This window comes from Mytilus edulis, chromosome 4 (genome assembly GCF_963676685.1).
Source record: "Mytilus edulis chromosome 4, xbMytEdul2.2, whole genome shotgun sequence".
NCBI lineage: Eukaryota > Metazoa > Mollusca > Bivalvia > Mytilida > Mytilidae > Mytilus > Mytilus edulis.
The window spans coordinates 24,854,970-24,870,698 of NC_092347.1; the positions used below are offsets into that span (position 1 = coordinate 24,854,970).

Below are 15,729 nucleotides of genomic sequence, written 5' to 3' on the forward strand. Positions count from 1 at the left end.
AAACAACGAGGGGGGGCCATGTCGAAAAAAACCAATAAAAGGGAGATAACTTCTAAAGGGGATGATGAAATCCTACACAGCCTCATCTGGTAATACTTCATGATGAGGTTTACCGATGGTCCATATTTGGTCTTGATAACTCCAATAGAAACAAGGGGAGGCCATGTTAAACAAATGCTGGATGAAAAAAAAAAAAAAAAAAAAACAGGAGAAAAACAATAAGGTCTTTCCTCGCGGAGAGGAAAGACCTTAAAAAATTATCATATAAGGGCAATCTATCCTATTAATGATTTCTGCAAAATTCAGTTGATTGTGCAAGGGTAGTATAGCCAGCTGAGGTCGTTAAAAACTCTCTTTTGTTGTTGCAGATAGATCTTGACCTGATAAACAATTTTACCACATGTCAGATTTGCTCTAAATGCTTTGGTTTTGAGTGATAAGCCAAAAACTGCATTTTACCCCTATGTTCTATTTTTAGCCATGGCGGCCATCTTGGTTGGTTGGGCGGGTCATCGGACACAATTTTTAAACTAGATATCCGAATGATGATTGTGGCCAAGTTTGGTTTAATTTGGCCCATTAGTTTCAGAGGAAAAGATTTTTGTAAAAGATAACTAAGATTTACGAAATATGGTTAAAAATTGACTATAAAGGTCAATAACTCCTAAAGGGGTCAACAGACCATTTTGGTCATGTTGACTTATTTGTAGATCTTACTTTGCTGAACATTTTTGCTGTTTACAATTTATCTCTATCTATAATAATATTCAAGATAATAACCAAAAACAGCAAAATTTCCTTAAAATTACCAATTCAGGGGCAGCAACCTATCAACGGGTTGTCCGATTCATCTCAAAAATTCAGGGCAGATAGATCTTGACCTGATAAACAATTTACCCCTTGTCAGATTTGCTCTTAATGCTTTGGTTTTTGAGTGATAAGCCAAAAACTACATTTTACCCCTATGTTCTATTTTTAGCCATGGCAGCCATCTTGGTTAGTTGGCCAGGTCACCGGAAACAATTTTTAAACTAGATACCCGAATGATGATTGTGGCCAAGTTTGGTTTAATTTGGTCCAGTGGTTTCAGAGGAGAAGATTTTTGTAAAAGATAACTAAGATTTACGAAAAATGGTTAAAAATTGACTATAAAGGGCAATAACTCCTAAAGGGGTCAACAGACCATTATGGTCATGTTGATTTATTTGTAGATCTTACTTTGCTGAACATTTTTGCTGTTACAGTTTATCTCTATCTATAAAAATATTCAAGATAATAACCAAAAACAGCAAAACTTACTTAAAATTACCAATTCAGGGGCAGCAACCTATCAATGGGTTGTCCGATTCATCTCAAAATTTCAGGGCAGATAGATCTTGACCTGATTAACAATTTTACCCCATGTCAGATTTGCTCTAAATCCTTTGGTTTTTGAGTTATAAGTCAAAAACTGCATTTTACCCCTATGTTCTATTTTTAGCCATGGCGGCCATCTTGGTTGGTTGGCCGGGTCACCGGACACAATTTTTAAACTAGATACCCCAATGATGATTGTGGCCAAGTTTGGTAAAAATTGGCCCAGCAGTTTCAGAGGAGAAGATTTTTTGTAAAAGCTAACGCCGGACGACGCCGCCGCCGGACGCCAAGTGATGAGAAAAGCTCACTTGGCCCTTCGGGCCAGGTGAGCTAAAAACAGACCAAAAAGCTAAAAACTAAACATTGAGCAATGAACCTTAAAAATTATGTCAAGATCAAATAAAACATGCCAGACAAGTAAATCATAAAATATTTTCTCACATCAAAAATAGACGACCTATTGCATACAGCAGCAGAAAAAAACAAGACCAAAACTTAACTTTAACCAATGAACCATGAAAATGAGATCAAGGTCAGATGACACCTACCATGCAGTTGGTCAGGTTCACCTTACAATCATTCCATACATCAAATATTGTAGATCTATTGCTTAAAGTATATGAGGTACTTGACCACAAAAACTTAACCTGATTCACTGATCCTGAAATGAGGTCAAAGTCCAGTGAAAACCTATTTGATGGGCATGAGGAACTTGTAAGGTATTTTTCAAGTAAATCTCCAAGAAAAATGGTGAAATTAAAAATTAAAAAAAGTTCCTGTTAATTTAATATTCTAGAAGATCAAGAAATACCTGTGTAAAATTACTATGGATAACAGTAATAAGTTTCTTTATTCATAAAATGTAGACATTTATATACATAACAAAAATCTACTTAACAACAATAAATAAATGGAATGTTATTGCACATCACCCTCTTAATATTCTTGTCATGATGCATCAGCATTTATACTTAATCCACCTGGTGATACTAATGCTTCTACTACTGGTTCAACTGGCTCATTAACTGGTGTTCCTAGTGGCTCACTGAAATAAATAATTATCAGAAGCTCAAAATGTATTCATTACTAGTAGCTTAGATGCATTGGCATATCGTCAGTGTTATGCAAAAACCTTGTATCTCAATTTTTTGCAGAAATCTTTTTATCGATTATTTAGGGTTAACTATGTATTTTCCACTGTATGCGAAAATATCTGATCTTCTAACCAATCATTAACTCGAATTCTGACATGTGACGAAAAAGTGTCGTCGGATTTGGTGAGACATTTTGTTGTGCAAAAATATCGTATCTCAAAAGAAAAACACATGGCATAGCAGCTGACATTATAACAGGTACTGTTTTATCAATTTTAGGTTCTCAAAGCTAATAAATGATGAAAAGCTTTGAAAATACAATATAGGTGCAGAAATTTTTGCTCGTCTTGGTAATTGATTGGTTAGAAGATCAGATATTTTCGCATTCAGTGGAAAATACATATTTAATTCTAAATAATCGATAAAAAGATTTCAGTTTTTTCTGTCTGGTGTAAAATTATCAAAACCTAAGATACAAGGTTTTTGCATAACAGCGACGATATAAACATACATCTTCGTTTGGATTTCTTGAGTTTCTAAGTGGTTTTATACATGTTTACATTAACTGTTTAAAAACTTTTGAATCATCCTGTCTTGTTTGCTGTATTTTATTCTCATTCACTTTATTCATTTTTATGTCAATTTTTGACAAAGGTTTTAATCACTGATTTCAACTTCAGTTAAAACTTTGACTCTAGTTGCCACTTGCTGGATTCAGTCTATATGCCATTTGAAATAAAAAATTGATCAAATTACATAATTTAAAAAATTAACAGCTTTGAAATGAATGCATAAGGTGACTCCTCTTTTCTGAAACAATAATATAACATCACAACATACAAAGACACACTATAAAATATCAATTGGAAAGCTTAACTCAATCAAAAAACGTATGATGGACCAGACATTTGGACTATCACTGACAAAACAAGTTATGTTAGATATGGGGAGAAAATAAGCCTTGCAAAATTCTTCCAACTGATTTCCTCAAAGAGAATTTCAGATCAAGTAATTAACCGAATTGCAGAGATCTTATAAAAATGTTGAAATTGGACATAAGGATCAGCAGGCAGCTCAACTAAAGAAACTTAAAAAATAAAATTGCATATTATTCATTTTTTAAAAAGTGTTTTTTTTATTTCCCTTTCATTCCCTGTTTAACTAAGTACTTTATAATATTATCATTAGTGAACTGTAATAGTTTGTAAACAATGAAATAAAAGTAGTTCAAAACATACAACATCTAAATGACACAGTTTACAACTACAAACAACATCATTGACTTACTCAAAAGCATTAACAGAATACTGACCAACACAACACTAGGTCCTGTAATATTAGTACATGCTTATCACTTCATGCACAGTATCAACTTACAAACATAAAAAAATAAGGTTCTTCCAAAAATATATATATAATATGACAATACACTTCTTTTTTTTCACAAAAACTGGAATAAAATAAACGTCATCACAAAAGCTTAATTTGGCATATAAGGTCATAATTATGAACACAGTTGTTAAAAGTTAAATATATAAATATTTGTCAAAACATTTATATCATACTACCTCTTTATTCTAATAGAAATTCAATTCAATTTTTTAACTAAGCTTTTCATGAATTTATTTTATTTCTAACTAAATCAAAATGCTTTCAAATGTGTTCGAGCATGCAACAAAGAGATTGTTGCTAAGCATCACATGGTTGTTGCCAAGCAACTTACTTGTCATGTGATTGACTATCCGAAAATAGTTGTTCATCAGTAAGGGACATGTACATACTTGATCTCACCTTTTCCTGTTCTCTGTTGATAAGTGATTGACGTGAAAGCACATCAGATAGTATTGCATGCTCGCATGAAGTTTGATACTAAATTTCAGGAAGCTCTAATTTGTAGTTCCTCAGTAAAAATAAACTTAGTAAACATATTCATTATGAAGAATTTACCTAAATGTAGGCTAAATTCTAAATTTAGGTTTTGATCCAGATTTAGTTGTTCACTGAACATATAAATGTGATAGTGTGAGAAGAGCACTGTTGACGTTTAAAGTATCATGATGAACAGGGTGAATGCATTTGAACAACTACAACTATAACTAGCCCTTCACCATCTGTCAGAAAGAGGTTTGAACTACAACATTTACCCTGTATAAAAATTGTACTTTATCATACGGTAGGTGTTTCTCCTCAATCTTATTCAAACATGTCCTTTTACTTAAAGAAATTTGTTATCTGAAAGAGGTTGTCATCTCTAGCCTTTGATTTTATAATCATCAATCTGCTCATTCTCCAAAATATCTGTCAAACCAAGAAACTATGCATAGAAACTTAAAGCAAGAAAGTTAAAATATTATTTAAATGTTTTTAAGACCACATTCAGGGCAGTTTCTATAGAGACCATTTCATACTTAGATTAGGCTTTGCTCATTGTTGAAGGCCATACAGTGACCTATAGTTGTTAAGTTATTTGTCATTTGGTCTCTTGTGGAGAGTTGTTTCATTGGCAATCATACGATTCATACCACATCTTCTTTTTTATAATTAGGCAGTTCTTAAATCTCATAATACCTTCTGTCATGTTGGTAATCTATCTGCTGCTTCATAAACATGGCATTTTTCATAAGATCTTGTATATTCTGGAAATGCATACTACTTTTCTGTAAATTCTTCACTGCACTGTAAAATAGAAAAAATACTGATTTTCTGTTTTCAAACTAGAGGCTCTAAAGAGCCTGTGTCGCTCACCTTGGTCTATGTGAATATTAAACAAAGGAAGCAGATTGAAAATTGACTACAAAGGTCAATAACTCCTACAGGGGTCAATTGACCATTTCGTTCATGTTGACTTATTTGTAAATCTGACCTTGCTGAACATTATTGCTGTTTACAGTTTACCTATATCTATAATAATATTCAATATAATAACCAAAAACAGCAAAATTTCCTTAAAATTACCAATTCAGGGGCCGCAACTCAAAAACAGGTTGTTCAATTCATCTGAAAATTTCAGGGCAGATAGATCTTGACCTGATTAACAATTTTACTTCATGTCAAATTTTCTCTAAATTATTTGGTTTTTGAGTTATAAGCCAAAAACTGCATTTTACCCCTATGTTCTATTTTTAGCCGTGGCGGCCATCTTGGTTTGATGGCCAGGTCACCGGACACATTTTTTAAACAAGAAACCCCAAAGATGATTGTGGCCAAGTTTGGATCAATTTGGCACAGCAGTTTCAGAGAAGAAGATTTTAGTAAAAGATATATAAAATTTACGAAAAATGGTTAAAAATTGACTTTAAAGGGCAATAACTCCAAAAGAGGTCAACTGACCATTTTGGTCATGTTGACTTATTTGTAAATCTGACCTTGATGAACATTATTGCTGTTTACAGTTTACCTATATCTATAATAATATTCAATATAATAACCAAAAACAGCAAAATTTCCTTAAAATTACCAATTCAGGGGCCGCAACCCAAAAACAGGTTGTCCAATTCATCTGAAAATTTCAGGGCAGATAGATCTTCACCTGATTAACAATTTTACCCAATGTCAGATTTGCTCTAAATGCTTTGGTTTTTGAGTTATAAGCCAAAAACTGCATTTTACCCCTATGTTCTATTTATAGCCATGGCGTTCATCTTGGTTAGTTGGCGGGGTCACTGGACACAATTTTTAAACTAGATACCCAAATGATGATTGTGGCCAAGTTTCAAATAATTTGGCCCAGCAGTTTCAGAGGAGAAGATTTTTCTAAAAGATTACTAAGATTTACGAAAAATGGTTAAAAATTGACTATAAAGGGCAATAACTCCTAAAGTGGTCAACTGATCATTTTGGTCATGTTGACTTATTTGTAGATCTTACTTTGCTGAACATTATTGCTTTTTACAGTTTATCTCTATCTAAAATAATATTCAAGATAATAACCAAAAACAACAAAATTTCCTTAAAATTACCAATTCAGGGGCAGCAACCTAACAACGGAATGTCAGATTCATCTGAAAATTTCAGAGCAGATAGATCTTAACCTGATTAACAATATTACCCCATGTCAGATTTGCCCTAAATGCTTTGGTTTTTGAGTTATAAGCCAAAAACTGCATTTTACCCCTATGTTCTATTTATAGCCATGGCGGCCATCTTGGTTAGTTGGCGGGGTCACCGGACACAATTTTTAAACTAGATACCCCAATGATGATTGTGGCCAAGTTTGGTTACATTTGGCCTAGTAGTTTCAGAGGAGAAGATTTTTGTAAAAGTTAACGCCGGACGCAGGACGACGACGACGACGACGACGACGGACGCCGGACGCCAAGTGATGAGAAAAGCTCACTTGGCCCTTTGGGCCAGGTGAGCTAAAAAAGAAAACTCCTCTCTTCTCTTTAATAAAAAGGTCATAAAAGATACCAAGTTTTAAAAGTGAAATTCTTCTCAATCTGACACATAAGTGACTCTTATTTGTTGCTGACAAAATATGAAATAGTCTACTTAGTAGTTTCAAAAAATACTTGTTGGAGAAAGGGACTGATGGAAAGGAAAAAGTGATTGCAATATAGGGCCCCACTTCTGAGTAAGAAAATACTAAATCAATTGAATTCCTTGTATATACTTTCTAGTACATTAAACAATAAAATTTATACAATATATATACTTTGTAGCATATTCTGTGTCAAAGCTGGCACCCTGTACCTTCTGTTGTATGTCTTGAACTTCATGCTGAAAAAATTAATATAAAACACTGTACTTTTCAAAATATTCTTTATATCCAAAATGTTTTACGATTAAATTTGATTGAAAGAAAATGTAAAGTTCTTGTAATTAGCTTTAGAAAAAGATAGAATTACGACATCAAGGGTTTATAATTTCTATTTTAGATACAACTTAATGAAAATCAAATGATACTGCTTGAAATATTTAGATTTCAGTGTGTTCTGGTATTTGGTTTAGTTTAAATATCTTTTATTTGCTGAATTAAAGCAAAATGGATTAGACACAAGTAAATCATACTTATGAAATCTTCTCCATAATACAATATAAAGTTACAATAATAGTATAATATAATGGACATGCATATAAAAAAAAAACCAGTTTATACAATATAATACTAGCTTTCATAGGTGAACAAAGAGGATAGAAAGTAAAAAGAGAAAAAAGAAAGTTTGAAAAGTCGTATAATTCTGTGATGATGACTTGTGAATTGATGACAACGATGACGTTCCGTGTCAGTAATAATGGTATTTGGTGAATAATATGTATTAATGGCAATCATACTAAATCCTCTTATTAGTATATTTATTCATCAATTCAACGTATTTTATACATATTTCAGAATTCATACAAATGTCAGGGATTTTCTTTGTTCCCTTTTAGACAGGTCATAATGAAATTCTGCAAGGTCAAGTAATGCATTTTTGTCTTGAACTAAAGTATTTTAGCCAAAAGTTTCTTTAAGCTGAGGTAGAGGCTTTTCATTAAAGAGAATTTGTCAACTTGTTTCTTTCCATTTTTTGTTTCTTTATTTATTTCTAGATTCTATTCATTTATAGTGACTAACTCATTCAATTCAGTTTCTACATTTTTCAATAACTGAATTGAAGTCTCCTTAACAAATGCCTTTATCTCCCATCCCTTCTTCTACATTTACTTTAGTTCCTAAAAAATTAAGGTTAGAACTGCATTGGAAATTAAGTTTCCTATCCAATCAGACAAATGGGTAAGACATCTGTCTCCGAATATAAACACATTTCCAAACATTTTGCTATACCCCCATTCCGTTTGACTTACCTTAGTTTCTACAAGCTGACTTGCCTTACCAGTAGTTTCTATAAGCTGCCTTATCTTATTTTTACAAGCTAACTTACCTTAGTTTCTACAAGCTGACTTACCTCAGTTTCTACAAGCTGACTTACCTTAGTTTCTACAAGCTGACTTTAAAACCTCAGTTTCTACCAGCTTACTTTAGTTTCTACAAGCTAACTTACCTCAGTTTCTACACGCTGACTTACCTTAGTTTCTACAAGCTGAGGTAGAGATTTTCTCACATGTTCTTGGATTCTGAAGAAGGCTAAAGATGGTTCATTAGCTATCACATTCATATTTTCTGATATTTTGTCTGTCACTGGAAAATGATGATCCAATAAATTATTAACAGAAAGTTTTTTCACAGGATTTATAGAATTAACAAGAGTACTGACATTTATTTATTTGATAGACATGATAGAGACATGTTGCAAGGATTTTTTTTTTTTAATTACAAAAATACCATGGTTATTTCCAAGAGATTTGAGGCTCAAAGATTCTGTGTAAAAATTTTGTCGACAGTGGCGGATCAAGAACTTTTCCTAAGGGACTGACTGACCTAAAAAAGCTACCGTCATGATTCAGTGATTCCCTATATAACCATCCAAATTTTTCCCACAAAAAGGTGGGCCCTGGGCCCCCCTTGATCCGCCTATAGTCAACTTTAAAATTTATAGTGTACTAACACAACATTTAGTGATTTTAAAAGCTTAGATAGTCAAAGCCCATGTTGGGAAATTAAATTCCTAGTTATAAGTCTTGTTCCACTTCCCATCTTGTTTAAGTAACATGTAAAAAAGATTGTTGTCATTGTTTCTACAATTTAAAAAAAAAAGAAATTTTAATGTGCATGAGAACATTATGAAATGTTTTATGACATCTTCCACACAATGTTTCATGTAGAAATTAATTTCTAATATAGTCCTTATAATTCATTTTTAATCAATGAAAAAAATCTTTTGTAATCTTGTAATTTTCATTTTGTATTTCATTCTAATTCACAAATTTTATCTTCTTGAATTAATTCAAACATCCACAGAAACAAAACTGGAAACAATTTGAAATTAAACATTTATATAATCTTAACTTTAACAATTATCTCTCCTATGAATGTTCTGCTATTAATTACTACAGGTACAGTATTGGTTTCAACCCTTTTTTAGTTTAGATCCTGAGTGACAGAGTCAACATTTTTCTTAAATTAATTTGAAAAGAAACACACTATGTGGCATTACTAGAAATTCTGTATTTCATAGTAATTCTCATTTTAACTGTTGCACTATTTCAGCCTAGACATTGGTTTTCATATTTCCAATCTCAATTTGAAAAAAAAGTAATTATGGTGTTATTTAATTATACAAGACAATAAAATTAAGCATGGTAAAGCATAAGTAATTTCTGTATTACTATACTCTAACACAACAATTTCTTTCTTCCTTTAATATTTTAAAATTGAAAACAACTTGTTCTAGAATAGTCTTACCTTTTCTAGCTTTGTATTCTAATTCAGCATCTTGAGCCTCTTTAAACAAGTTTGCTGTAGCCATTCTATTGTACAAACTGTCCCCACCTATAAAAGATATAAAACATAATGTAGGAAATCTCTGATTTAAAGGTCTGCCTAAATACCCACAATGAACTTGATAAACAATACAACGACTGTCTAACATCAATGAGAAAAGGACACTAATAGTATTGCAGTACGTACATTGAATTTGATATAGAATATAACAACAGTCCAATTTCACTGAAAAAAGGACACAAAAAGTATTGTAGTACTATTGAATTAATAAAGCATTAAATGAAAATATTTTATATGAGATAACAGCTCAAACAGTATAAAAGTGGATGAAACCTAAACAAATAAACTAAAAATTACATGCAAGTCTCAGAATTATAAAAGTCCAAATATAAACCATCTGTTTCAAAATGTTTATCAGGAAAGACTCTTGGTGGATGTTGGTCTCATTGGCAATCCTAGTACAACATCTCTTTACTTTCATAGTGATAAAACAAACTTAGAATCTGCTTACCCTTCCAGAGCATCTGAGACCACCCTCAGTTTCTGGTGGGGTTCTTGTTGCTTAGTCTTTAGTTTTCTATGTTGTGTCTATTGTACTATTATTTGTCTGTTTGTTTTTTTTAGTTTTAGCCATGACATTGTCAGTTTATTTCGATCTATGAGTTTGACTATCCGGGCGTCTATCCCTCTGGTATATTTCGCCCCTCTTTTAGAGAAACTGATTAATTATGCTTAATGTTATAAAATTATCCTACACTTGCACTTTGATGCTATTTTTGTAATGTTGTTCTCTTTTAGTTTTACTGCCATGGTATAGGTTTGAAACTAGTACAAATAGAAACAAATTTATAAACACAGTGCAGATGATACATTTATGAGACAGCAACTTAACAACACACACAAATTTGGGTGCCACTAAGTAACTACAAAGTATAAAATGTAAGGACAACAACAGAATTCTTAAAAAAAATTACAACAACATGGACTTTATATAAAAGTCAAAATAAAAGCATTGTATATAACATGAATTTGTGCACATCATAATGAAATTAAAGAAAGAAAGGGAAATACAAATACCCAAAGAAGTCTATGTCACAAGTTAGACATACATGTAATCAAGGCATGGAGCCAGTAACTTGTAAGCATAATAACATGTAATAAACCAACATGTATTGATGCTGATGCCAAACCAGGTGCTCCACAGGGCGGAGTTTTATACGACCCCAGTTGTTGAACCCTGAACAGTTGGGGCAAATTTGGTCACAATATTCAAGCTTGAAGTCTGAATTTGGATTGTGATAAAATTTTTGACATAATATAGGTTTTTGTCACAAGTCACAAAATTAATGTGGTCAAAGATCTAACAAATCTATTGCACAATACTGTGTAATTGAAGATTTCTTCTTGAAACTTTTCCAAATTTGAAATTTGAAAAAATTAAGTTTTAATGGGAATCTTTTTGAATGCTTGCAAAAAAGTAACAGTACTTGTAAGTAAGTTGGCTAAGACTCATAATCTTAAACAATATAACCTATCTTAATAAAGTCAGTTGAACATCTTTGACGAATATACAAATATTCTCTGAATAAAAACAGTAAGAAAATATGATAACAGGGATTGAACTTAAGATTTTGACAATGGTAGACCACAGCTTTAAACTTGTAGCCAATTTATTTAGTTCTATACAAGAAAAGCAGAAACTTTGGGAGCCCACACAAAATTTTAGGGGCCATTGGCGAGTGGACCCCTGCTAATTTCAAACCCTGTGATAATAAATGCAGGTTTATTTTTTTTTCAATTCCAACATAAGAAATTTTTCTTTTTGATATCAGAAATTAAAGAGATAAAAGAAAGACAGAATAAAGTGAGTTCTTTCAAAAACAATGAACTTAACAATGTGACAGTTTTACAGATACAAAATGTAGATTTATGATCTGAGCATGCATATCAATATATTTATACAACAATTATCTACATACATTGACATACCGTTAATTAACTGTAGATACCAATAAACTTAAAACATTATTATCAGATTAAAAAACAAAAAGACATTTAAAGAATCAATGAAAAAAATAAATCATCTTTTATTTTGTTCTGAACAAGGCATTTGCATGAATTCAGACAAACATGAAAAACAAGGAAGTTACAACCATGACCTTTTTTCTGATATTTAAATGTTGTTCATAAGGTTCAACATATCAATATGCAACAAAATGCCAGACATGGTCTGAGTCAGATGACTCTTGCAGAAGATTGTGAAATCAATGTGGTAGCTTAAGGTTCATCAACCATTTTGCTAATATTGCTGTTTTTACATCACAAATTTACCTCAAGAGTACAGACAAACCTGTGTACCTGAAGAAGTTTTAAGGCATGGCAGGACCTAGATAATTAAATTTTAAATCCATTTTATGTTTCATAAAATTATAAAATTTTCAGGGTTTTGTTATTAATTTTTTTCAGCAGAAGGTGCAAAAGATACTTTAAGTTGCAGAGAAAAGTTTGAGAAGCTCCCCTCATGACATATAATCAATGTTGTGAGTAGTATGGATTTAAATAGACAACAGATGAACAATATAGACAACTGCAACCAATAGGTGATTTAAAGTGTGTATCTGAGTGGACCTAATCAAATGAAACTTGTTTGATTACTGTTAGTTTATTTTACAATCTTCTGCAGACTGGAAAAAAATGCACATCAAAATTAGGGTAAGGTAAGTTCTTAATTTTCTGAAACATAGATTATACATATAACTTTAAATATCTAGGTCCTGCTATACCTTAAAACATTCCTAGATGCATCAGTTTCTCAAAGTAGATTTTGTGGTGTAAACATGGCCATATTTTTCATTTCTTTGATGAACCTTATCATTATTTTTCTTCTACATAAAAGTTGACATTTTTAAAATATGTTAACTACCATTTAATGCTATTTTGCTATTTTTTTTTCTCTTCTTGTCACTATAAATTTATTTCTTCTTGACATTCAGCTGTCTTTAAATATAAATGAGACCCGATTAACGATATTTTTTACATGCAGAGATTTTGTATTAATCATGTTAATTGAAAGAGTGTTTATGAGAATTTTTTACTGATGTTCAATAACTCAAGTGAACACCTACAGAAAGGGGTATAGTATAGTGTTCAAGAAGACTTTTACATTGTAATTTGAAAAGCTTTTAATTTATGTTCAAAGTTCATCTTGTTCATAACATTAAGGGATGACATCAAAAGATCAATGTAGGTTAAAACTAGAGGCTCTCAAGAGCCTGTGTCGCTCACCTTGGTCTGTGTGCATATTAAACAATGGACACAGATAAATTCATGACAAAATTGTGTTTTGGTGATGGTGATGTGTTTGTAGATCTTACTTTACTGAAATTCTTGTTGCTACACTTATCTCTATCTATAATGAACTTGGCCCAGTAATTACCGTACAGTGAAAAATATTTTCTAAAAATTTACAAAAATTTATAAAAATTGTTAAAAATTGACTACATGTATAACGGGCAATAACTCAAAAGGGTTCAATTGACAATTTTGGTCATGTTGACTTACTTGAAGATCTTATTTGGCTTATCATTATTGCTGTTTACAGTTGAACTGTATCTGTAATAATATTCCAGATAATAACAAAAATATGCAAATTTTTCTTAAAGTTACTAATTCAGGGGCAGCAACCCAACAATGGATTGTCTGATTTGTCTGAAAATTTCAGGGTAGATAGATCTTGACCTGATAAACAATTTTACCCCATGTCAGATTTGCTCTAAATTCTTTGATTTCAGATAAAAGCCAAAATCTACATTTTCCCCCTGTTATATTTTTAGCCATGGTGGCCATCATGGTTGGTTGGCCTGGTCATTAAACACATTTTTAAAACTCGATACCCCAATGATGATTGTGGCCAAGTTTGGTTAAATTTGGCCCAGATTTCAGAGGAGAATATTTTTGTAAAAGATAACTAAGATTTACAAAAAATGGTTAAAAAATTGACTTTAAAGGGCACTAACTCCTTTAATAAGGGGTCAACTGACAATTTTGGTCATGTTGATTTATTTATAGATTTTACTTTGCTAAACATTATTGCTGTTTACAGTTTATCTCTATCTATAATAATATTCAAGATAATAACAAAAAACTGCAAAATTTTCCTTAAAATTACTAATTTGGTGGCAGCAACCCAAGAATGAGTTGTCTGATTAGTCTAAAAATTTCAGGGCAGATAGATCTTGACCTAATAAATAATTTAACTAAAAAGTCAGATTTCCTCTAAATGCTTTGGTTTCAGAGTTATAAGCCAAAATCTACATTTTACCCCTATGTTCTTTTTTTAGCCATGACAGCCATCTTGGTTGGTTGGCTGGGTCACACCACACATTCTTTGAACTAGATACCCCAATGATGACTGTGGTCAAGTTTGGTTAAATTTGGCCCAGTAGTTTCAGAGGAGAAGATTTTTGTAAAAGTTTATGGACGATGGACAACGGACGACAGACGCCAAGTGATGAGAAAAGCTCACTTGACCTTTCAGGTCAGGTGAGCTAATAAGTTAAAACCTTAATAGACAACGTTTGAGTTCGATCCATTTCCTTCGAAAACTTTGGTTTTCAAATTAAATTCTCAAAATTGAGTCTGACAATCAACACTGCTGTCATTAGGGGATTGTGATTAAGTACATTGTACTTAAAAAAACAAACTTCATTTCTAGTTTATCCTGCACAATGACAATCACTTAGACCCTTGATGAACATTATACTTATATGGGGATGAAGTCCCCAATTACGGTAGAAAAATCAATAAAAAATTTATTTTTTTAAATTTGGGAAAATTATCCAAATTTTTTATTCTACTAATGAACTCAAAATTGTTAACTTTTTTTTCTAGATCTACTTCCTTTTCCAGTCTGCATCTGCGCACAAATGTTTTCCAGTTGGTCTTGTTTATTCAACACCAAATCATTATTAATAATTGTTTGATATGAAAAAACGTTACCTGATACATGTAACATCGTTTCTTTGTTTACATTGAAAATGACGTCATAACTTAAATAACGTCACAACTATATCCCTAACAATAGAATGTTACGGAATTTCCGTTTCGTTTTGTCAACATGATAAATAATACAGACTTCGTCCCCATTTACAAGTAATGCCTGCCTCATATTAGTGCAGGGATACAGGTGATCCCCTCTATCTGACAAATGATTTTAAAAAGGCGTGCATAATTGAAGAGTTTTTCCCAGTGACGAATGAACTTGAAAGTTTACTTTTCACATAGTTTTTAGAGTGACCCACCCCCTCTTAACTTAATTTGTGAAAAATTGATTGACCAATATAGATAATGTACATGTAAAATCAATGTCAAAATTGCAGCAACTTTACCCCCCCCCCCTTTTTCAACCTATTCAGTTTCAGTTTTTTTTCTCCTACATTGATCTTTTGATGTCGTCCCTAACAGCACTATACAAATTTCTGATGTGCACCTACTAATATATTATATATTTTGTAGTACTATAGGTTCAGTGGAATTATATGTTTTATCTATAATACCAAGCAAAAGATACCTTGCATCGCTCTTAAACGATACTGTGAGTAATTAAATGCATTGTCCATACAAAGACTTCACAAAGTCAACCTCCCTCTACCCCTTGACCATAAAAAGTGAAATTGTTATTTCGTTCGGGAATACCGGAAGTTTACACAAATGGTTAATAAATAAACAGGTGACGGTGAAAAGGGATGTGGCTACTGTTACGAACAAACAGGTGTATAAAATTAATTGAAAAATTCAGATTCGTAATTCCAAAAGTGTATAAAATTAAAATGAAACAATTTTTGATTACTTTCTAAGCGGCAATTAGCGTAAAGATTCAAATATGAAGTAACAAATAGTACTTTTAATCTTTAATAAAAAACTAAATGTAATATTTCCCAATTTGATAAGGATATA

The 15,729-nt window shown here is 31.9% G+C and overlaps 1 protein-coding gene across 2 annotated transcripts; it reads right to left on the bottom strand.

Annotated features, from left to right (window-relative positions):
* Positions 1-2,187: 2,187 nt before the first annotated feature.
* Positions 2,188-15,501, bottom strand: LOC139519285 (BLOC-1-related complex subunit 8-like). 2 transcript variants are annotated; one of them, XM_071311253.1, is made up of 7 exons: positions 15,344-15,501; positions 9,736-9,822; positions 8,459-8,571; positions 7,105-7,169; positions 5,019-5,126; positions 4,174-4,254; positions 2,188-2,401 (listed from the first exon to the last, which is right to left on the bottom strand). In XM_071311253.1, exons 1-7 carry the CDS (start codon positions 15,390-15,392, stop codon positions 2,305-2,307), a joined length of 600 nt encoding a protein of 199 aa, XP_071167354.1. In that variant the 5' UTR covers positions 15,393-15,501; the 3' UTR covers positions 2,188-2,304. The 2 variants fall into 2 exon arrangements, with proteins under 2 accessions (XP_071167354.1, XP_071167355.1); XM_071311254.1 differs by lacking the exon at positions 4,174-4,254.
* Between the last annotated feature and the right edge of the window lie 228 nt (positions 15,502-15,729).